Source organism: Gadus chalcogrammus, chromosome 12 (assembly GCF_026213295.1).
Source record: "Gadus chalcogrammus isolate NIFS_2021 chromosome 12, NIFS_Gcha_1.0, whole genome shotgun sequence".
Taxonomy (NCBI): domain Eukaryota; kingdom Metazoa; phylum Chordata; class Actinopteri; order Gadiformes; family Gadidae; genus Gadus; species Gadus chalcogrammus.
This window is the reverse complement of record NC_079423.1, coordinates 3,622,637-3,647,636: the sequence shown is the minus strand read 5'-3', so window position 1 is coordinate 3,647,636 and position 25,000 is coordinate 3,622,637. Positions and strand designations below refer to the sequence as shown.

The 25,000-nt window shown below is 40.9% G+C and overlaps 2 protein-coding genes across 2 annotated transcripts; both read right to left on the bottom strand.

Moving 5' to 3' along the window:
* Positions 1-402: 402 nt before the first annotated feature.
* On the bottom strand, positions 403-10,773 carry il12rb2 (interleukin 12 receptor, beta 2a). Its single transcript, XM_056603367.1, has 16 exons — positions 10,585-10,773; positions 10,145-10,286; positions 9,549-9,797; positions 9,084-9,213; positions 8,735-8,931; positions 8,132-8,277; positions 7,322-7,466; positions 6,580-6,653; positions 5,538-5,748; positions 4,118-4,300; positions 3,922-4,020; positions 3,056-3,211; positions 2,274-2,405; positions 1,973-2,066; positions 1,743-1,824; positions 403-1,403 (listed from the first exon to the last, which is right to left on the bottom strand). The coding sequence occupies exons 2-16, from the start codon at positions 10,209-10,211 to the stop codon at positions 972-974; spliced, it is 2,397 nt and encodes a 798-aa protein (XP_056459342.1). The 5' UTR covers positions 10,212-10,286; positions 10,585-10,773; the 3' UTR covers positions 403-971.
* A 3,653-nt stretch (positions 10,774-14,426) lies between these two features.
* LOC130393434 (oncostatin-M-specific receptor subunit beta-like) lies at positions 14,427-23,169 on the bottom strand. The gene is made up of 10 exons (XM_056604117.1): positions 23,152-23,169; positions 22,632-22,835; positions 22,238-22,439; positions 20,882-21,082; positions 20,232-20,330; positions 19,905-20,060; positions 18,539-18,688; positions 18,015-18,102; positions 17,593-17,683; positions 14,427-17,271 (listed from the first exon to the last, which is right to left on the bottom strand). Exons 1-10 carry the CDS (start codon positions 23,167-23,169, stop codon positions 16,729-16,731), a joined length of 1,752 nt encoding a protein of 583 aa, XP_056460092.1. The 3' UTR covers positions 14,427-16,728.
* Positions 23,170-25,000: the final 1,831 nt, after the last annotated feature.

The following is a 25,000-nucleotide window of genomic DNA, read 5'->3' as shown; positions in this document are numbered from 1 at the left end:
AACAGACCAAGTCTGAAGTTTATTTTTGCATTTCTCCAGCAAAGGCTTATAGTTTTATAGTTTGTCCAAGGCGGGTGACACTTGCACTGACCAAGAGATGGGGCATTCAACAAATACAATGATAAGTAGAATATTAATAATAATCCCTTCTCGTTGCACCAACCAGGTTTGCATTAAGAAAATGTAGGCCTAGTTTAAGACTAGAGATAAGAGTTTGGTCACACACACACACACACACACACACACACACACACACACACACACACACACACACACACACACACACACACACACAACACACACACACACACACACACACACACACACACACACACACACACACACACTTCAATAATAAATGCATTTAATGAATAATGCATTCCAGCGAAAATAAGTGAGCAAATTCATCACTTTAATTTACCAGGAAGTCAGCGATAAATCACACCTACACCGATCCTTCGAACAAAGAGAAGCCTACGTTGGTAGACACTCAACAGGTATCCTCATCCCGCAACAGGTAGGTAAATGGAACACAGAATTAAACTACTGTTTTTCATCAATATGAACAACGGTTGGTGTATTTATTTGCCGGATTTAATGTTTAGATACGATTTTTCAGACTTGGATCCAGCTCCCTCAACTTTTTCACGAGGATAAACTGAGGATAACTACAAACGGTTAGTCAAACACATCTACTACATTTGTACAATAACAATAGTTTCCTCACAGACTAATGTCCTTATGCAAAACATTCAAGGGGGCAGATTACGTTGACTCGTCTTTGATCTTTTGTGCAACCAAATAACCTTAATAATTTCCCCAATGGCGGCCAAGAGGGCACTTGTGAGTCCAAACGTGTGTGGTGGGTTCAGGCCCCACCTGTTCTCAAATTGCAACCATGCCTTAAATAATAAAGTTTGTTCAGCCATCACCTCTAAAAAACACATCTTGTTTATATAGGTTCCAGCCTTTCAGCCGTCATTCTCCCACAAGTTTCTGCAGTCAATTTTCACTGCATCAAGAGTCAGCCCCCTCCCAAACACGATGGGTTCATCAAAGACATTGCTGGGGTAATGGTCTATACACTCCTCCTCTTCCTCCTGCCCTTCCTCCAGTACACTCTGCTCCGCCTGTGAGGCGATGTAGCCGGCGGTGGTGCCCGTGTCCTGGGAGCTGTGCGTGTAGTCGGAGCTGTCTGAGGCCAAGGCAGAACTCTTGAGGTAGGGGGTCTGCGGCTCCGTCCCTGAATCCCAATCAGGCCGATGGACAGAGGAGGCGTCGGTGGGGCCCTCGCAGCGGCCGAAGTCTTCGTCGTTCTCCTTCTGAATCTCCATGAACTTCACAATGACTTCCTCTTCTTCTGAGGAGAAGTCGCTGGGGTTCACGTGGAGATCCATCTTGCCCTTCAAGGAGTCAACAAAGAAAAATTATTTGTATACAGTGTTGGGCCGCAATAATTAAATGTTATCGTCTTTGCATGGACTGAGGATATAGACTTATCGTGATACCAAGTTCTATTTTCCAATTGAATTATGATGAGAAAATATGCACTTCAAATCATAAAAATATTTTTTTTTTATATTTGAGTGAAAGGAAATTTATAAAGTTAATTACCAAAATGTCAGTACATTGCCATCAGCCTCTATGGAATTACCCTCAATCAGACGATTAGATATTTATCAATATCGTGTACAGTTTCATGATAAAATGTGATAATCCATTTTATTAATTCAGTGACATACCTTGTTATCTGTAAAGGACTTTGCCAACTTGCTATTGATGGGATCTGGTACATCTTTCAGTGATATTAGAATCATCTTCAGCCTACAGAGTAGGATACCAATTGCACAGAGACATGAGGCGGAAATTATATAGCAACACATGGCCCCATCAATGTGTTGCTCTAAAAACTAGATCTTAGGGGTAACAATAAGCTGCTCCTATTGAAGAGTCGTTGGAATACATTCATTACCTTTGCCATCTTGCTAGCCACTTGAAGAGACAGAGCAGAAGAACTATGAACACAGAGGCTGCCAATAACAGCCAATGGAGTGGGTTTGTTCCCTCTGAAAGAGTGAAAATTAGGAAAACATGTAAGAACACATGTTAACCCATGACATGTAGACCCAGAGATACAAAGAAATGGGTTCAATGACATGGTCGCTTAACCCTCAGATTACACCAGGGGGAGCTATGGTCAGTGTGGAACAAATCTAACCGCTAAAAAAACGAATTGAAAGGAGTTGACTATATAGCAGCAGCATGGGGCTTACGTTGGATGATAAACTTGATTGTTTCCCCAGGGGGTCCTTCGCCTTTTTCTGTCCAGGCTGTCACCCAGACTATGTAGGTGTCTGGAGGCAGATGGTCGATGGTGTACTGATGCTCTGACGCAGGGACATGGTCTGCAACACACAACCATATACAACACACAATGACATACATCCTAGATGGAAGGATTATTTCTTCAATTATTTGTAAGTGCTGTATACAAGGTTCAAGTGACAACAATGCAATTATCAACTCTTTAAATTGGCCACATACTGTTTTACAAAATGGAGAAAGTCGGGGAAGGTCTCAAGGGGGGGGGGGGGGGGGGGGGGGGGCAGCCGGGTCATGGAGTGGGGGTGGGGAGGGTGTGTTATGAAGCCGCTGGTTTGGTGGTGCATTCCCCCATCGGGTGCCGAAGAGGAGAAGGTGCAGAGCTGGGTTTTGGTGGACGGACTAGCACGTGAAGAGGGGGGTGGTGAATGTAATACGGCAGTCGCTTGGTGCGAGAGGCCAGGCCACTTTCATCTGTGCACTAGCGCTGCAACTAAACATTATTTTCATAGTCGATTAATAATGAGAAGATTTCTGATGATTTATTTAGTCTATTGAATGCCGTTAATAATTGTAAATGCCAAGAGTTTCCAGAGACAAAAGGATGCCTTATATGTGCTCTGTTTATCTGACAAGCAGCCAAGAAGAAGTAAACTATCCACTAAACTAGAACCACAGGGCTGTGCGCGCTACGTCATGGCTTTATCGTTCGGTCCCTGGGCATTATACTCACAGCGAGCACTCATGTGCTCGGGGTCCTTGTTGTTTTTTACGTAGACGGTGTAGCTGCGGATACACCCTCCACGCTGATGCCGGGGAATCTGTGTCCAGGTCAAGGTCACCGCCTGGCCCTCACCGTCCCTGTTGACCGACGGCGCACCTGTTGGCTCTGTAAACCAAAGAGCTCCCCGTTCACATGACTCACTGGAAAATCTAATTTCAAACCGCAGACAGAAAGGGTTTTAAAAAAGGCATATGTGTTGCTAGAACATCTGTTTGTTATGGAGCCAGTTTTTGTCATTTTTAACATGATCATTTAAAAAAACGATTCTTTTATTTGACTAAAAGTCCTATCAAACAGCAGTCGAACGGCATTCCTTTCAAAAAAAAATCCTGAGGCGTCATAAAACAGGAGGTTGGGGCGGGACAAAGCTCTTCAATAAGTGTTTGGGTTTGTGAAAATGGTTAGGGTAGAGCTTAGCGTTGATATTTGAATACGTCCAAAACAAAAGCTAGCCGTAAAACCCCATGATATGAGTAACAGAAGATAACAGAGCAATGTAATTGGACAAAATACTAGTCAGTTCAACACCAGTACCGGCACACATACATTACTTGGAGAAAATATATGAAAATTAGCTACATTTATATGTGTTTTCTTTCATTTGTTGGAACATTAACAAATCGCAGGTCTGTACTATATTAGCAGTTAACAAAATGTATTTGTTTATCCAAAGTGACAAGGTTTTATACCTTAGGGATGATTTACTTATACAGTTTAATTTATTTCGTTTTACCAATCACAGCCTCTACCTTATGAGGTGGGTGGGGCCTGGCATAGTGGCTGCAAGAGACTTCTGCTGGGAAGGCTGCACTTACCTGACACTAGAGTGTTGACACCAGTAAAACTGGCCTTGCCCAAAGCGTTTTCATAGAAGACATACACCGCTCCATCATAGCACTTATTTGGATCAATCTCTGCAAACCAAAAGAGAATAATTCATTCAATTATTAGGCTGAGAAAGTGAAACAACACGTTTTTGCAGTGAGCATGTAAGCATGTCTTCCTTGTCACCTGTGATTACTGCCTGACTCTCTGCGCTGGACAGTCGCATCCATTGGAGCTTTTCAAACTGCTGGTCTTGCAGATACCACTCAACCAGATAGCCAGTGGATTGCAATGTAGGGTCTGCCTTTCTCCAGTAGAGGGAGACGTTGTCCTTGCTTTCAGTGACATGCAACTCTTGAGGGGGCTGAGCTGAAGATGGAGGAGTGGGTAGTTGAGATGATAGTTCAGGGGTCGGCAACCCTAGGCACGCGTGCCACCACTGGCATGGGGCAGCATAATCATTGGCACACTTACATTTTTTTTTTTTTTTGTAATATATATATATATATATATATATTTTCTTTTCTTATTAAAAATTTAAAAAAGTATTACAAATTTAAAAAAACAGAAAGCAGTGTTTAAACCTATGTTGTGAGTAATAGAAAAGAAAATATTGAAAGTATTGTTGCAAGTGGTGTTGTTGCTGTATGCATCGCCTTCACATGGTTTTGCATAACTGTACATGTCTTAAAGATATTGATGTGGATGGTTTCAACATTCTCATATATTCTCGTTTTTTACATTTCTCACAGTGCAAATATGTTTTTCAATGAGTTTCTGGGAATGGTGTTTTAAGATGGGGCATATGTAAGGGATAATGTATAGAACGCCGGTCATTATTGACCGGCGAAGTTCTATACATTATCCCGCTTATTACACGGCTACTTCCCAAAACTAAACAATTTATTTACAATGTATTTGTTACCAGCATTCATAGTGTTGATCAGCAGAGAAATAGTCCGCCCAAGACGTTGACGTCGTCGCTTAGCAACCGACAGCGCTTGGGTTGATACATATCCCGCTTATTACATTGACAAGTTACTGGACTACGAGCGGAGTGATACCATAGGCAAAAAGTCCTTTTGTTTACCTTGATAGCGGTCATTATTCATCCGTTGCCAATGAATTATCAAAAAATAATTGACCGCCGGAAGTTGTGAAGTGCCCATGCAAGTGAACGGAACATTGAAAAGACCCGTGGAATAAGTAGGCTAATTATAATTTGTAAGCCCATGTTGCAAATATAACAACCAAAAGACATTTCAAATGTTGATGCATGATTGTGGACTACATGAAAATAGTACAATTCCAGGTCTTCTGGAAATGTTTTTGGTCGCTGTGTCATAATTCAACTTCATTTTTTATATATTGTTGCCTAAGGCACACTCATTAACGAGAAAATGTCAAACTGGCACTGCATGTTGAAAAGGTTGTTGACCTTTATGATGTCTATGATGAGTCTATGATGTAAGGGTTACACTGACTGATTCATTTTACTCCACAGTACAGTGGTATTGTAGTAATTTCTAAATAATAAAAACGATGAACTAGGAAAGAGAGACTGTATAAAGGCTTCATTGCAAAAATAATTAAGTAAGCACCTCACCTGTTTTGAAAAGGGAGGGGACGCGGGCCGGAGGGGAGGAGCCTTTGGAGTTGTATGCAGACACCGTCACCAGGCAACTTACACAGGACTCGACTGAGAAACGTGCGTCGTTGGCACTGACATTGTGTGTGGTTCGGCTTTCCGTGTGATTGTCATTTACATGGACTAGGTATCCCAGCACCCTCCCTCTGGCCTCAGATTCATTCAGCGACTGCAGGGACAGAAGGACGTTCATTGTATTTTTTGCAGTAGGACCACACTGCAGAAAGCGTGCATTTGTCAATTGACGTTTGCTAAATAAACAAACATGGAGCATAAGTATGAGTTTTTCTTTCCAGTGTTTCCCACTGGCTACAGGCTTCTTGCAGTACAATTTGTGTAGCAAAGTGGTGATGGCACTTATTTCTCAACCACTGCATTTGATTATATCTTTTTTTTTTTCACATTTGCATATGAGGTAGTCAGCGAAAGTTCCAGATTCCTTTTTTATTGGTATATCTGAGGTAAAAATTAAACTCCCAAAAAGTATTCATAAAAAGGAGAGGAAAAAAATGCATTTTAGGGACTGCTTTTCGTGTAAAACTGAAACAGCCATTTTGTCTGGTTTTCAGTAGCCTCTCTTGCTATGACTAATCAGTTGTGTGTGTGTGTGTGTGTGTGTGTGTGTGTGTGTGTGTGTGTGTGTGTGTGTGTGTGTGTGTGTGTGTGTGTGTGTGTGTGTGTGTGTGTGTGTGTGTGTGTGTGTGTGTGTGTGCGTGCATAAGGTGATGTGGTGTGGTGTGTACGTGTGTGTGTCTGTGTAAGTGTGAAGCCACAAAAGTGGTTAAGGGCTGACCTTTCATATCTGTGGAAAATGGTAAGAACAACAACCATAACTAATGCTTTGGCTACAGCAATTGAAATGTGTGCAAACCAACAATGTTCTCTAAACCAGAACTAAACCCAACCAAACTATACTATGCAACTATAGTAAGACAGCAAATACGTCAAACAAGTTCTTAAGATTCAATGTGTACAAGGCCAAGAGGTTGAAAACACTTACCTTCCAGTAAACAGTCAACTTGTTCGGTGGAGAAGTGGCCCTGGCAAACCAGATGTCAAGTTCCTTGTTGGGAGCTGCAAAACGACAACACTCACTGTCACACTAGCTGATGGAATGCAGCTCCATTTCTGTTGGAGCCAATCATTTTCTTTATGTGTTATTTTGTCCCATGGCTCATACAACTGTTAACAGACAATAAGGTTTATTCCTATGTAAACTTTGAGCATTTAAGACTTGAGAGGAAGGGAATGATGATTTTCCCATACACAGAATTAAGCAGGTCTGTTTGACTGATCAACATTTTTACATTTAAGTTTGTGCACTGCATTTGAAATTTGAAAGTGGCGTACTAGGTCATATATTTAGGGAAAAGGTAAGCTTTGAGCCGTTTTTGCTTGTCATAAAGTCTTCAAAAAAATTATTTCTTATTAATTAGCAATGAGAAAGCCCAACATCCAAATCACCCATGGGAAACTTTTGCAAAATATTAAGCCATAGCTGCTCAAACACATTTGGTTAAATACAAAAAAGCACAAACAACAACCTGCCAGACTGAACAACTAGTGCTTCGAAATAGAGTGACTCTACTGTGCTGTACTTACAAGGGGAATTAAAAAGCGGTATAATGCGGTCTGAAAAGGTCCCAAGAATGTGAGACCATGAAATGAAAGTGAAAATACCAAAAAATACTAAATGTGGGCCTCCAGCCATTGTCAAGCCACAGCGGCAGGCTATCACTTGCCTTCCTCCTGAGTCCTGTTTTGGACCGGTGTGCTCCAGTCACTCCAGAGTCCACTGTTCAGCTTGGCTCTGGCTCTGAAGGAGTAATTCCTGGATGGTTCTAGAGAAAGGACGGAGGGCAGCTCAGATGAGGTGTTCAGCCAGTCCTGAAGACAACCACACGACAAACACAATGTTATTCACTGCTGGGCTTAACCGTCGGCCTAGTCATGTTTAAAAAATAATGGTGAAAATAAATGGAAGGCTGAGAGTGAATAAACGCTTTGGTAACAATGACAGTACAGTTGACATACCAATAAAATTAATCCCTACAGTTAAACTTGGACTTTTTACAAGGCCACTTGCATTCTGAGGAGCATTTTCCATGTCATGGTCGAAAAAATATGAATAAGCAAGATTTGACGACTCCTATATTAGTGGCATTGCTTCAACAAAGGGACGTGTGGCATATACATTAAAAACATTATGATAAGGACTCTGGTATACATCTCTGCAAGGTCTTTTGCGAGTGCGTTCATTTGCATCATAACGTTTAGGGCTTTTGCATCAAAGCGTCACATTGCAATGAGTCCATTTTTGGTCATTGTTTAGTAATCAATCATGAAATGATTGATCATTATGGGGACTAACAGGTTACAGTATGTTAATATTTATTTAGGATTTGACAGTACTGCAGCTCTCTTCAGTCTTCTCAATAAGGCCAAGAATTGCCATCCAAAAGAAACAAATGATGCATTCTTATGTACTAACAAGCCCTCTAACAAACATTGGATCTTACAGAGTCTGGATGTGTGGGATGTGGGATACATACCTCCTCTGCAACCAACAGATCCGTAACATCCCTGTACTGGACCTGTAGGTGGACCTGTAGGTTGACCTTCAGGGAGTGGCCCCAGGTGATGTTACAGGACCTCGAGGAGCACTCCACTAGGTTCAAAACGGGGGGCGAGGGCTTCACTGTAGGAATAACAAAAAAAAACAGCTAATCTCAGACGGGGACAGACCACTAGTCAATATAGTGAATACCGCACCAGAGAGCAGGTTCTCAAATAAGAGGTGACATCAACCATCAGATCGAATATCCCCCCTGATGGGTTAGAATAGATAAACAACCATACGACTACACGAATACACTGCTTGTAACTGTAATCCCCCCCTGATTCTAAAAATTACCACAATCTTAGGTGATCTTGTTTCTTTTTAGCTGATTACAGTTAGGTGTAGGATTAAGCAATTCACTCGAAAAGAGTAATCCTTTGAACCCAATGTGGTTTTCGAAATTGACTCATCCTCTCGTATATCCGCTACTAGCTTGGTCAAAACTGTCAATGAACATGAACACCATTGCAAACACTGCAGTGCTCCGTCTCTCATATGGTTTGAAGAGGGTGATGAGTGGGTGTGGCTTCCATACCGATGTCGCTGAGAGTGAAGTTATAGGTGTCAGACTCTGACCGCCCCAGCACGTTGTGGGCGAGGACTTCCACGGAAATCATCTGGACAGAACTCTCTACCATCAAGTTAGCCCTGAACGTGAACGACCCTGGGCCCTCAATGGACCCAGGGCGAGTCTCGGGGATGCTCTTGGGTTTTTTGGGCAGAGACGTCACCCTGTGACGCATGAGGTGTTCATCAGTCAAGTGAATACACTGAATCCATTAATAGTGACAGGTAACTAACTGATTATCGCAACTGGAAAACCACATAATACAAGTGTGCCTTTTTACTGTTGAGCAGCTGATAGTGATGAGGCATTAACTCACCGTAGAGTAGAATTAGGGGGTAGATAGGTTTTCGTCAAGCTTTTCCATCTACACTCCACAAAACCATGAGTTCCGTTATTCTTTTCTTCACTCTTTATGCACGTTGGGGCTCCATGTTTGCCTGGTGGATCTATAGCAAAACCCCAAAACATGGAGAAATCCAAACCCAGTTAGGTTGAATAAAAGGGAAAAACTAACACGTTTCTCAAAAAGGGTGTGACAATGCGAATAAATAAGATTCGATATTATGTTACGTTCCTTAAATACGTTTTTGTGTTCAGATAAAAGCAACATGGACTTTCATAAACTATCACAAAAATAAATTCGACAATGTCATATGACTGTGTGTGTCATTAAAGTATCAATTCCACCAAGAACAATAACATGGCAGTTATTTTAACTGTCAGCAAGCAACAACTGTTGGGGAATAAGCATGCTAAAGATTGTTTCAATTAATATACTTACATCCTGCAAGAATATCGATTCCACAGAGATAGCGTTCGAGCTTGCACTGGCAGCTATACGTCGCACTGTTTGTTATGTTTACAGCGTCAATGTACACGGTGGACGAATTATGACGTTCGTATTGGCGCAAGTTATCGCTTAAATGCACTTCAATCTCGCAGGTGGATGGAAATGTGCAGAAAATCTTAAAACTGGAGCCTCGTTTCACAACTTCTCCAGCGCTGGACCAGATCTTGCATGTTTCAGAGCCTGGAAACAGAGCACAAGTTGAGATGTTCAGCTTCACCTGATGATGTCAGTTATCCCATTAGCAATTTATGTTGGCTTTAGATTTAGCAACAATTGTGGAGATATCATGTTCATAATAATAAAAAACTGGACGGATTGACAGCTATTAGATAGCTGTAGTAGGCTACAAAAGTTTAACAAGGATTCATGGCGAGGCGTTAACTGTGTTCCAATTATTTCCATGTGAAATGTGCAACTTTGACTCAACGTGGGATTATTTCGATGCAAAAACATTTGAAAGTGAAATGTAGGGCGGCCTTTACATTAATTAATAATCTGTCTAAACGCTATGACGAGTTGATTCTCACCTGTAGAACAATGCACAACCAGCGCTGTGACTATGCAAACGCACCATGTTGGGAATTTTGGAGCCATTCGTTGACCCGCGACGTAGTTCCTCTTCAGGGGTTCCCAAATGACCACATCACCAAGTTTACTAAAGTAGGCCAGCTGACAAAGTCAAATAAAACATCATTTATTCCTTAGTTAAATCATTTGGGTGCCATGGCAAATCAAAAAAAATTAAAAGACACAACATATACTGATGCTGAACAAACAGCAACATCACACCAATGATACGAGAACAATCATTGCCAAACAGTATTATAGTCTATGACATATAATGATGTAATCAATGATTATCTATATTCCTACACTTAAAAGGAAATGAACAGCGTTTTAGAGATCCGTTAAATCAGCCAGAATATACACATATAGGCTTACAAATAAATACATATTTAACACTTGCCAAACCATTCGCTCGTCCCCTGGAGCGCTTCCTGTCTTGCCTGTTTGGTCGCGAGAACCATGGATGGAGGCTAGGTCACTTGGGACCCGAAGGAGCTTTCTATGGTGGACTGCCGTCTCTCAACGAAAGAGAGACACAGGGTGTTGTTTTGGCACGTGGATTTAACGCTATCGAACAATCTATCTATCGGCAGGATATGCCTTTAGGACCCTGAAGAGCAGGGGAGGGAGGATGTGCAAGGGGTGAGCACAAGATTTGAGCCTTCCCTTTTGCACCAAACTTGGTTTCGGTGGTTTGCTGATCAGATATCCTGACAAGCTTGGGGCTTCCATTTGGCAACTGGATAAGCAACTAATGAAATATGCATTATTATTTTTGGTTAACTTGGTTGTTATTAATGGTCTGGCAGGCATCATCATTTGTGCCCGGCCCGTGTGATGGAGGCTAATGGGTCTCTGTGGGGGTTAGACCTTTGTGTTTTGTTTACAATTGTGGGGGTGGTCTTTATTTGACACGTTCTTTCCCCCCCTCTTCTTGATGTTGTTGGTGGGTTGGTTGCATGCTGCCAGGCCTAGCAGCTGATCTGGGATCCTTTGACAGTCCCAGCTTTCATCCCCATTTAAGCCCTCTTAGATATTTTTTTTGATTTCATTCAACCAGAGGCGGACAGAGTACAAGCTTCCTTACTTGAGTAAAAGTACAGATACCCCTTGCTAAATTTTACTCAAGTACAAGTGAAAGTACTACAGTCAGATGTCTACTTAAGTAAAAGTACTGAAGTACTTGTTTTTATCAAGTTTGAGAGGGAAGCAACAAATTGAGGGTTTCCGTGATTTTTCTTTTCTCCTTTTATTTTTTATTTTTTAGAAGAAGTAACGGGTACTCTCGGTTATGGATAGATATGTAGCGGAGTAAAGATTACAATATTTGCCTCTCAAATTTACTTGAGTAAAGTCATGAGTGCTCCCCAAAAATGATACTCGAGTAAAGTAGGCCTACAGATCCCTCAAAATTGTACTTAAGTACTGTACTCAAGTAAATGTACTCCAATACTGTCTGGCTCTGCATTCAACATTATTGTGCCCTTCTTGGGTAGACTTTAAGTTTAGATAATGTGTTAAATAAAATATTATAACCTTTTGTGACATCAACCTCTGGTGTCAGGCATCTATAGCATGAGTAAGTTTGTTATCAACAATCGCACAGATATTACATTGTTATAACGAGTGAATACACTTAATCATATCTATCTATCTATCTATCTATCTATCTATCTATCTATCTATCTATCTATCTATCTATCTATCTATCTATCTATCTATCTATCTATCTATCTATCTATCTATCTATCTATCTATCTATCTATCTATCTATCTACCTGTCTGTCTGTCTGTCTGTCTGTCTGTCTGTCTGTCTGTCTGTCTGTCTGTCTGTCTGTCTGTCTGTCTGTCTGTCTGTCTGTCTGTCTGTCTGTCTGTCTGTCTGTCTGTCAGTCAGTCAGTCAGTCCGTCTGTCTGTCTCACTGTCTATTTGTCTGTCTGTCTCTCTCTTTCACCATATCGTTCAATCAATCCATGGATTGAACTATCTATTGAAGTGGATAAAACCCCACACTTTAACTAACTAAGAGAGGCCGAGAAATACAAGGTTTGAAAGATAAAGACTTTATTATCACTTGCAGAGGAGCTATAACAAAACCTTAGTTGGTCGGACAAAGAACTCCTAATCAGGAATCAGGCTTCCCCCTACATGCAGTAGCCAACCACAACATTGAGTTCCCCATTAGTTTTTCTCAGTCGTTTTGGTACATTTCTCAGATCGAAGTGGAATTCTCAAAACTACCTGTTCAATCTTCACATCATTTTGTCACTTGTGCACATCAAAAAAGCAGTTTCTTTTTGAACAAGTTGCAAATGCTTTGGTACATTCATGCAAAAAAGGATGTACAATTCTCTGCTCTTTCCTACATTATCAATTGCTTATGTCATGTTGATCAAAAATGTATTGTAATGGGACTCTATTGAATAGTCTCAGCCCCACAACATTTAGGCATTAGTTCATTGCATAAGTCTTTGCATGCAAAATGGTTGAACAAGTTGTCATAATATGTCAGCATATTTCTATACATTTCCATTAGACTTTTTTTCTAAATCTGTCCTGAATTGGTAAATTGCTACCAGGTGAATCTTGACTTTCTCTGAAGAAGGGAAATGTGTGAAGTGTTAGATCAACCAGTTTACTGAAATAGCTCAAAGGTGCATCTCCTGAACCATGAAATGGCAAGCATATATATAGCTGGAGCACAACACAATGTTACATTTTCTGAGGATTTGTGGCCCAACAGACAGGAACATCATGAGGTTTTGGAAGACTGCACTGTAATTCCTACAGCAATGCATGTACAGTTTACCCTAAGGAGATTTTCCTATGTTCACATTTCTAGCAATGACATGGTCTGTCAACAAATTACAGTACAAACAGTCAAAGCGTAAATGTGAATCTTGTCCAGTCTCTTGCAATCAATCTCCCCCATACACTAAGGTGTAACTTACAATTTACAATAATTGTTTTCAAAACTTCAGCCATAGTTTACATCTGTCACGTTTAGCGGGTGGCAGGCAGGCAGGTAGGACCCAATAGCAGACAGTTCAATAAAAGGATAATTTATTACAGTTTTTCTCAGTCGCTTTTGTTCATTTCTCAGATCAGAATTGAAATTCTCAAAACTACCTGTTCAATCTTCACGTCAGTGTGTCACTTTTGCACATGAAAATAACAGTTTCTCATTTATTTGAACACGTTGCGAATGCTTTGGTACATCCATGCACATGATTATGTACAATTCTCTGCTCTTTCCTACATTATCAATTGCTTGTCATGTTGATCAAAATGTATTGTAATGGTCTCTATGGAATAGTCTCACCCCCACAACATTTAGGTATAAGTTCATTGCATAAGTCTTTACATGCAAAATGGTTGAACAAGTTGTCATAATATGACAAGCATATTTCTATACATTTCTATACACTGGCATTAGACTCTTTTTTTTTGTTCTTTTTTCTAAATCTGTCCTGAATTGGTCAATTGCTACCACGTGAATCTTGACTTTCTCTAAAGAAGGGTAATGTGTGAAGCGTTAGATCAACCAATGATCAACCAGGTTACTGGGAATAGCTCAAAGGTGCATCTCCTGAACCATGAACTGGCAAGTATATATATAGCTGGAGCACAACCCAATGTTACATTGTCTGAGAATTTGTGTGAACATAGGAAAATCTCCTTAGGGTAAACTGTACATGCATTGCTGTAGGAATTACAGTGCAGTCATCCTACAACCCATGACGTTCCTGTCTGTTGGGCCACAAATTCTCATTCTCACGCAGCCTCACTCCTCTTCCTCTTCTTCTTCTCTCTGGCTGTTGACCCCGTCCAATTCCTTGTCCTTCCATTGTCATACAATGTAACATTGTGTTGTGCTCCAGCTATAAATATACTTGCCAGTTTGTGGTTCATGAGATGCACCTTTGAGCTATTTCAGTAAACTGGTTGATCGTTGGTTGATCTAACACTTCACACATTTCACTTCTTTAGAGAAAGTCAAGATTCACCTGGTAGCAATTTACCAATTCAGGACAGATTTAGAAAAAAAGTCAATGGAAATGTATAGAAATATGCTTGACATATTATGTATGACAACTCATTCAACCATTTTGCATGTAAGGACTTATGCAATGAACTAATACCTAAATGTTGTGGGGGTGAGACTATACAATAGAGACCCATTGCAATACATTTTGATCAACATGATATCAGCCATTGATAATGTAGGAAAGAGCAGAGAATCGTACATAATCATTTGCATGAATGTACCAAAGCATTGGCAACTTGTTCAAAGAAATGAGAAACTGCTTTTTTGATGTGCACAAGTGACAAAATGATGTGAAGATTGAACAGGTAGTTTTGAGAATTTCAATTCTGATCTGAGAAATGTACCAAAGCGACTGAGTAAAACTGTAATTAAACTGATCTGTATTTCTACTTGTCTCTCTATCTATGTACCTATTATCATTATTTTAATATTTATCATTGTTATTTCCACAAGCACATGGTTGCTCTTGTCAGGGACTCATCCCACCTCCTCGTTAGTCCTATTTGAATAGTTTTTCACAGACATACATTGACATTGCATCAAAACTGACGACAATAAGAGGCTAGCTAATGACCATATGAAGGCCACGTAATATAAGTCGTGTCAATAATGAGAAGCTATATTATTTAACGTGATGGAGAAGGACTCGGTTCGATATTTTTGGTGGGGAAGCGAGACACTTATCAGGAAGTGGAATGATCCGTATGGCCTAGTTTTTCGCTGGGAACCAGAGAATAAACCTAGCAAAAATGCCAATCAAGCTGAAAATGTATTTATACAGACATAGTGTTAAAATGAACGGAAACATCTCTGCCCTCTTACAAGGCGATACAACAGGCCTGCCAAATCAGCCATTTCTCCCATCATTTGATCTGCAGTAGCCAATCAACAACTTCCTCTGAAATTATGTTATGTTGAGGGGAAGGTGCCTGGAAGCTCTCTCATTCCGTAAGAGATCGTTCACTTAGGAACCCTGACCCTGGCCACCCTGGGGGCCATCCTTGAACTGTGGGCCCTGTGCTGGGTCCCTTCCCAGTCCGAGGTCCTCCTGGGGGAGGGTCCTTTCCCAGAGGCCTAGAGGCCTTTGGGACTCTCCCTCGGACTGTAGACCGTTGTCCTGGGAACTAAACCCTAACCCTTAAACCAAACCCTGACCCTAAAATGAAAAACCCTAATCACAAAACAAAACACAACCCTTAAGCCTAAATCCAAGAACAATTTATCATGGGTTAAGGTTCTCCTAGTCTCACCATCGCCTCATATCTAAAGTCTGAGGTGGCTTGGGGAGGGTGACTGTAAGTGTGTAATTCGTGATCACAAACTCGGCCAGCAGTAGTAAACTGTAAATAAGTGTCTGTAAAGGCTTCAAATCAACACTGTGTAGACTGGCCACTGTAGCAATACACATTTAAATACAAATCTGCACACAATTTAAATGTCCTCGGGGAAGCCTTGTCTTGTGACGACATTGTCAAAAGCATTTATCAACTCAGATCGGTCTCTGTAATGTTTGTTAGAAATGGTTTACTTATGACCAGTCGTCTTCCATTCTAAGGCCAAGCTAGAGCCCAACAGGAAGAAGCCGACCAACTTAATACTGAACTAATGTGTGTATCATGCAACATAATCTGTGGCTAGGCACTTGGGTCAAAAATAGCAAATTTACCCTTAATTTTCATAACCTCAAATAACACATTTGCAAAGTAAAAACAGGAAATTCAGTTTTTAAAAGGCACACAACAGCGTTTAGACAACAAACAGAAGAATCAAGTTTATTTTTCATATTTTGCGATAGTGTTAGATTGATACTCCCCTTACAATAACATTACATAAGGGTACATGAGTTAACCGTTAATTAGCATTAGTCAATGAATTAATAAGCATTAATAAACAAAAGTAAGGATTTACCCAAACCCTATTAAATAATGTATACATTAATACCGTACTAAACATGCACATCTTTATTAAACATAAACAGCATTCGGAAATGATTACTTGTGGTTTGGTCAACTGTTAATTAACTGTAAACTGATTCATATTACTGAATTGTGTCTGGTTAATTAAAATTGTTAATCAATACAAAATGAATATTCCCTATTATTATTAGAAGTGTTACTATTATAGGAGGGATTAAGGGGCACTAGATATATGTAAGACAAGAAAAAGATCTTGATGACTAAATTAGTTTAAGAAAGATTTGTGTTATATACATAAACAAACATTGACCAAAGTATCCATAACCCCCTTGACTCCATTAACTGTACGCTTGTGTATTTCTTTTCATTTTTCAGTAATGCAGTATTGTACTCTTTTACTCGTTCATAGACTGATTTGAACCGATGGGTTTCTTCCAAGCAGGTTTATGCTGCCTTGCTCTGTTGTCAGTACAGCCACTTTACGAACACTAAAACAAAACTTTGAATGAACAACATCATAACACCTCTTCAGGGGTCTCCGTCGCCAAATGAATACCCAGAACCCCAGATTCCTAGGTTCTAGGTTCTCCAGGGGTCTCCCTCTCCTCCCGTTGAATACCCAGCACACATAGTCCCCTGGCCCTCAGTATCAGCTCCCCCAAAAAAGACCCCGCTGCAGAGGAGGCCAGACAGACGGCTACCAGAGCCCTCGGTAAACCCCAGAGATCGCATATTAGGCAAATCCCCGTCCGCACCGTAGAGTGAGCTCAACTTTGGAAACCCATTGAGCGTGAGCGAGCATCCGCTGCCACGCTCTTGCGCAGGTGTGTCAGGTACATCCCTCTGCTCTCCGCACACTCCTCCATGGCCCGTTTCCTCCTTGTCCTCCTCCATGCACGGAGCATGAGGCTTGTAGCTGACCGACTCCACGGGCCCCTCAGCGGGAAGGGGCCGTTCCATCTCTGCTGTCAGCCCCGGCCATGACCCCGGAGCCTGGACAGGCCAGGGTCGGGTTTGGAGGAGGAGGGTTTCCTCCCAGGGGATCTCCTCGATGGGTGAGAGAGGAGGGTCACTATGGGAGTTTGGGCGGGATGGCCTGGCGGAGGTTTCGACGTACTTCCCCTGGAAATCAAAACAAACATAATCCTGATACTGATGACTGACTGATTGATAGGAAACACTTTCCGGTCTATACAATTGGATGCATTTGTTAGTATGTATGATGATTACTAAAAACCTATGGGATACTGATTACTGATTGATGACTGACTGATTGATAGGACACACTTTCCGGTCTATACAATTGGATGCATTTGTTAGTATGTATGATGATTGCTAAAAACCTATGGGAAGTAGGAACAAATATGACGTTGGAAATTGTTAAAATATGCTTTAACACAGAATAGCAAAATGATAATAGTTTGAGCATAGCTCAGCGATTACCTTCAAAAGTGCATTAGCTTTACTGTCTTCAGGTTTCGGTACGTTTTCAACAAGCCAAGACGGTCCCCAGGAAATGCATGACTGTTTGATTCTGTAGCGTTTTAGTGGTTGAGAAAGAGAATGTACAAAGGTTATAGGGTAGACTTTCAAAAGTCTAACAGCTTGAAAAGTCATGGTATATAGAATAACTATGTGGATGTCTATGGAAAGGTTAGGGTTAGGCAGTACTTCACGCTAAGGCCAACATACTCACTACAAGAGTGGCAAAGGGGCAGCAGAATCCCCTTGAAATTTAGAAGCCTAAATGATTCATAATAACCATGTTTGATAACTGGAGGAATTAAGTATCCCCCTTACAACCAACGGATATGACTCTGAAATGCTGTTCAAAACGTTGGAGTAACAGGACTTCTGTAGCTCACCTTTTCCTCACAGAGCTCCAGCATATAAAGATGAGTGCAGCCACTGAGAAGAAGGTTATGGTGAGAACCAGAGCAGTCACCAATCCGGCTAGGAGAGAGCAAGATAGATGGAAGCAAACTCAATCAAGTGGACAGGTTCAGAGCACCATGACAAAATACTAACAATGCTCATGTTTTTTTAAACTTTTTAATGATCTATATGGTGTACTGGAGTTGCACTCTGAGGTGTGTACATGTGTACTGAATGTGTAGTGGGTGTGTATTGGAGGAAGGTGAACTGGAGTGTTTACTGTATGTGGAGTGGACGTGTGCTGGAGGATGTTGAACAGGAGCTGTACTGCCAGTGTATATTGGAGAATTGTGAACTGAATGTGTGGTCGATGTGTTGAGGATGTGTAACGATTGTGTATTGGAGGATGGTGTTCTAGAGCTGTCCTGGAAGGGTATGGGAAGTTTACTGGATGATGGTCAATTGAATGTGTCAGGATGTGTACTGGAAGTGCTGGTGTACGGAGGGTATGCACCTATAGGATGTGTGACTGAGGGCTTGAAGGTGACCCCTTCTCCCTTTGGTCCCTCTCCGGCTGAGTTGGAGGCAGATGAGAGACCCAGTATTACACTGTCTTCAGGACAGTCAAGCCACACGCGCCGAGCGGCTGAGCCAGATACGCTTACTTGAGAGAAATAACAGGGCAATCCCACCAATCAATATTATACAATGATATATACCGTAGTACACAAATGATTACATTTGATCCATGCATAATTTAATGATGGGTAGCTTCGTCTATGTGGAAGGTAATCCGGCAAAAAGGTTGTTAGTATTTAAATCGTTTCACATTTCCTAATTGTTCAATGTCATTTATGGTTGTACATTTTCTTTAAATTAAGCTCTTCTTCTTCCAGTTGCTAACCTATTCATGCTAGATATATTCTGTCATTAAGGTTAAAAGAAACCAATGTATAGGTTTTATTTATGTATATTTTATTCCACAATCAAGGATGCCAGGCAAAACAACTGAGAAGCATTTAAAACAGGTTTTTAACTGGTTTGTGTCAGGAGGTATTGCTATTCATGAGCCAAGCAGAGAAAACCCAAAGGTGTGTGAAATGAAGTGGTGACCTATACATAAGTACATGACTTCTTCTTTGTGCAGCATGTGGCTAAGGACTGCAAGCACATTCAGTTGTAGCCACATGGCTTCTCATGCAAAGAGCTTCCTGTTTGTGGTCAAAGAGTTCTAGAATAGTCTATGATACAGAACGAGCACCGGGAACATGTAAATAAGAAAATAACGTTTAAGGTTAAGTTCCTTCTGTTCGCTCATAACTGCCTGTTTGCCTTTTCATTTTTCAACATAAGAAATAAAACATAATGATAGCACTTTTCTTGGTCCTTTTCTGTTACTTTAAGTCTTCTATGAGCCCTGATGATGCTTTGTGGAAAGTAATACTGAGAAGCTTGATGACTGTTCGGAGTATGCGGTGTTTACCAAAACAGTAATATGCCCCATGCTGTACGGTAAGCCCCTAAGTGCATGTAAATGAGCTTTCTGCACAGCAAAACACCCATGTGGGTAAAGCCCATACACAGACATACTGCAGACAAAATTAGTCCTCTGTTTAAAAGGACGCTATATATATGTATAAAGTATAACACCCCTTACTGTAAAGTTTACCATTTTTGTGTTCCAAACTTGTACACTCTGTACACACTTGCACACACACACTTGCAAGCACACACACACACACACACACACACACACACACACACACACCACACACACACACACACACACACACACACACACACTCACACTCACACTCACACTCACACTCACACTCACACTCACACTAACCACAAAGCCACCAGTCCGTCTAGAAGCTTACTGTTCTGTTCACTGGGGCTGGAGGAAAGCGTGCGGACATATATGGTGTAACTTGTGATGAAACCTCTCTGACATGCTACAGGAAGCTCCTCCCACTGGATCAGGACACGGCCAGCCTTGTGGTCCACCACTGACACCTTGGGCCCTGACAGAGGCCCTGGAGCAACACATGGGGAGGTTGAAAATCTGGCACCAGTAAAAACTAATCGAGGATCATTGTGTGTAAAGAGGAGAGGTTTGCTATGGTAGACACACAATAACTGAATATGGTCCAATAGAGGTGTTTGCAAAAAAGTGATAAGGAAGACTATCATGTTTTGAAGCTTACTCTTTTCTTCGGAGTACACCAAAACTGAAGATGGCTTACTGATGCCCTTAGTGGTCACAGCATACACAGAGACGTTATACCGCTCACCGGCAAACAGACCTGTAACAGTACAAAAGGAGAGGACCAGTGGCAGTGGTGTGTTATTAATTTCATACATTTTTACAGATATTTATAATGTTCTTCATTTCAGTTAAAACGTATTTTGTTTTTTCTTTTATTTTAATTATATCGTATTTTATTATTTTGTTTAGCAAAGCTAGTACCAGGTATGTCAGACAAATATTTCGCTGCATGCCCTGTATGTGACAAATAAATACCTTTGAATCTTTGATTTCTAATTTTCTTGTTTTGGGGGCGGCTTTATGGTGTTATGGCAGTTTATATGCATGTGTGCTGCACCAAATGTCCACTAGAGTGCACTGTTTAATCAGGCATAAGATTCTATAATAACAATATACCCAACTATGGAATACCAAATTCAACTTGTTTTTGTGAAGCACTACACAGCCATTATTTATGACTTAATACTTTGTAAAAGTGATTCTACTTCATTAGTTCAATCAAATCTGCACTATGAAATGTAGTGCAAATATGTGGCATTGTTATTATAAACAATTTATAACCATTTTGAATCAAAGCGATGAGTTCACCTCCGATTAAGGTAGTGTTTTGATCTCTGGACAGAATGTTCCAGCGCAGCTCCGCAGGTCGAAGGGTCCATTCAGTCACATAGCTGACCAGTTCCCCAGTGCCCCCTGAGCCACCAGGGCCAGGGGGAGGCCAGGACCAGGAGAGTACCACGCTCCCATGTCCACCACGGAGCGTCCTCTTTAAAGCAGGCCCAGGAACACCTGCAGTGAAGCAAACATTAAATAAGAAGTCTTCCAGAAATAAATCCTACATTATAATAAAGCATTCATCATCCCTTTTAAATAGCCCTCCCCGCATACTAAGTATGCATTTCCTGAGCACATGATCTAATCCTGCATATTAAATCATCATATTATCATTATCACATACACAGCTTCTGTCGATCTACATTTTGCAAAGTGTAATGTTATGTAATGTATGTAGTGTTATATCACATAACAATGTATTTAAATGTAATTCATGTGATGTTATGTTTTACAAGGAAATTTTATATAATTTTATGAAAGGTAATCCAATTTCAGAAGGCCGTTTCAGAAGGTAATGTCTGAGGTATGTTACGTTCACATGGTAATGTGTGATGATGACATGTTATCAAATGCTGTGTATGTAATGTAATGTGATCTGACAGATACTACGTCTAATTTTTGAAGATTGATCTAGCGTCAATAGGATCGATACGAGTTTCAATTTCTCTCTGTTTGGCCCATTTCATGAGATTTAAAGAGTCGAACTGTCTGTACAAACTTTTTTTTTTTTGGTTTGTTCTCCATAAATACTTAGGTGCTCTTTGTTTCTTCCAAAAACTGAAATTTAATGTTAGCGCATTCAATTTACCATAATAAAAAGTATATTTTTGTTATTTGCGTTTAAAGTAAATTACTTGCTACATACATGCTTCTGTATGGAATCAAACCCGGGTCTCACATGTGGCAGGTAGAAATGCAATTCTACCACTCACCTTACTGTGATTGATAACCTTTGGCATATCATCAGTTCAGATTTAGTGTTCTGATGATGCATTCCCCTCAATGACACACTGCTCTCCCTTGCATGAAAATACACATGCCGCTCTAAATGATAAAAGGTATCGGTATTGTTATCGGCGATTCTGTTACCATATAACTTGTTATTGGATCCAAACCAAATTTTGCAGTATCGCCCACCCCTAAATCTGATGATATGTCATGTTATCAAAGGTACCGCAATGTTATTGGATGTCATATTATCAAAGGGAATGTGATGGCATGTTATCAACTGGAATGTAATGGCATGTTGTCCATGGGAATGTGATGCCATGTTATGTTTTACCTGTCACGTCATGTTATGAAAGGCGGTTGCTCGTTGTGGCACGGTACCTGAGGGTATGAGGTGGACAGCGGCAGGCGGGGAGCGGCCGTAGGAGGTGACCGCGCTGACCCACAGCGTATGAACGTCCGGAGACACCTGGACTACACACAGGCTCAGATCAGGAGGGCAGATGACCGCCTTGCTCGCCGCACTGTCTGGGCGCACCTCGTAGCCCCACAGTGTACCGCTGTAGTCCTCTTGAGGAGAAGGCTGGAGGGGAAACAGAACACACTTTACTGACTCATCCCTATAGTTCAGCAGCACATGCAAAGGAGCTTGCCACTTATGGTTAGTATGTAGTACATGTGAACAGTATGTTGGGTGATTGCTATCCTGGTTACTGAAAGGATCCTGCTTTGTCGTCTTTCTTCATTTAATGTTTGAACAATGACACATCAATACCTTCCACAAAACAGTCACATCCTGAAGGCCACTGTCGTCATGGTGACCGAGAATCCTCCATACCTGGAGCTCCAGGGAAGGACCTGAGGCACGCCAACAAAGCACAGACACGTTCACCTCAGACAACCGGCTCAACCTCTTTCGACACACTGTGCTGTGTTCCTGAATCACAAAAGCCTGCACTATTCTAGCATTCAACTGCCACTATCTATTCCAAGATAAAAAAGGTATCGGAAAAAAAAGTATCGGACAGAAATCTTACAGCAGGGAGCATAGGGGAGGGACCATACAACAAAACTAAATGGAATTACCGTTTCATGAAAAAAACAAAATTGATCTATGACATGAGTGATTCCAGACAGAAATGATAGCTCTGGCTATTGTTGCTACAGCTCACAGAAATGATCTAGCTCTGGCTATTGTTGCTACAGCTCACAGAAATGATCTAGCTCTGGCTATTGCTACAGCTCAAGCCACTAGAGTGGCAAATAGGAAACGTGTATGGCGCAGGATTAACTACCTCTATCAATATTATCATGATCAGTGTTGGGGGTAACGCGTTACAGTAACGATATTACTTTTTTGGGTAACGAAGTAAAGTAACGCATTACGTTTAAAATATCGGTAACTACACTACTTTACTAGACTATAGTAACGCGCTTTCCTGCGTTACCCAAGCCGTGTTTGCCTGCCTGTAAAGTTCTGGGGTCTCATTTATAAAACTGTGTGTGGGATCGTTACTAAAAGTGTACGTACGCCCAAAAGCCAAGTTTTGCGTGCGCCAAAAAATATAAAGACTAAACCCTGCGTACGCACACCTCTAAGCAATCTTTGCTTTATAAAACACAGAGTGCCTACAAGTGTGCGCAGCTGAATCAGCTTCACGTTCCGCCCTGTACACGCCCCTTTTTAACCATAAATGGTCAATGCAAACAACCTCATGAATGCGATCTGCATAAACAGACTCAGATGCAAGTATTATGTCTTGTCGGAAACAATGGCAGAAGTACTTAGAAAAGCAAAAAAGCTAAATTTCGCGGAGGTTGAAATCGAGACACGTGTGGGTGAGGTGGAGGCCCCAAAAGTAGTTTTGTTCGGTGGTCACGGGATTGGGATCAATAGCAACAAAAAGCAGAGTGAGAGAGGGAGATCAAAAGAGAGACAGCGGTTGAGAGATTGTTTACCTTTGTGAGTCAAGGACAGATCTGGGTGTCGTCTGAATAGGACTGAATAATTAATACATGCCTCTGCTGCTCTATGATCAAATGAATTGGCCAGCCGTTACACAACGCCTGTATGGGCAATGACTGTTAACCATTGGTCCCTATTTGGTTTGTGTCAATAGCCAATAACCAGACCAATAATGTGTGTATTAATGCATATTTGATGAATGCTATGTTTTATTAATGAGCCTCTTTGGTGTATAGACCAAACAATTTGTGGCTGTGAAAGCATCACATCCTTCTCGCTTAAGTTGTACCTGACTAGATTTTTTTTAATAAAGAAACTATTTTTCTACGTTGTCTTAATCTTTTATCTTGATGATGAATGAAAGGGGTTCGGGTGGTACAGGAAAACTAACATGCTGTAATCGCTGTAATGCATGGACATTATTTCCTTATTGAAATATAGGTCAGCATAATTATAGAAACTGGTATTTTTAGGACGTAGAGTCATAAAGGGAAAATAATCTTTTGAAGTAGGAATGCATTAGCGCTGGTATTGGATATCGGCGGGGTAGGGAATTGCTGTGTTAGCAAATTCACATAAAAACTGATAGCGTCATCATCCCACCAGCAACATACATATATATTTGTTATATTTGATAAGGAGCCTGCGCATGCACTGGAAAAAGCCTTCTGTTGAACCAAGTAAAAAAAACATGGGTAATGGTTCACATCTATATTACATAACTTGAGCCAATGACAAATATAGCTTGCCTCAAACAATATTTCCTATGTTCATAAAACAAAATAATACAACTTGGCACCAAGTATAATTCTATTCTTTGAATGAAGTTAATACATTTAAATCGTATGTTAAATCCTAAACAAAAAAATATTGATTCACTCCAACAATTGGTTCTCATTTAAGAAATATCTATCAGAAATAATTTGGTTTATCCAATCAAAAAGATTACAATTTAATCAAACAATTGTTTCTCATTATTGTATACATCATCATCATTTTTTCCCGCTCGGCTCTCGCCGCTGCATGGCCTTGAGGCGCTTCTGTCGGATTCGGACATCACATCGCGACAATCAGTGAGGGTTAGGTGCTTTGCCAAAGACACCTCGATACACTGCTTGGTGAAGCCGGGGATTGAACCAACAACCTTCAGATTACCAGCCAACCCGCTCTACCACCTG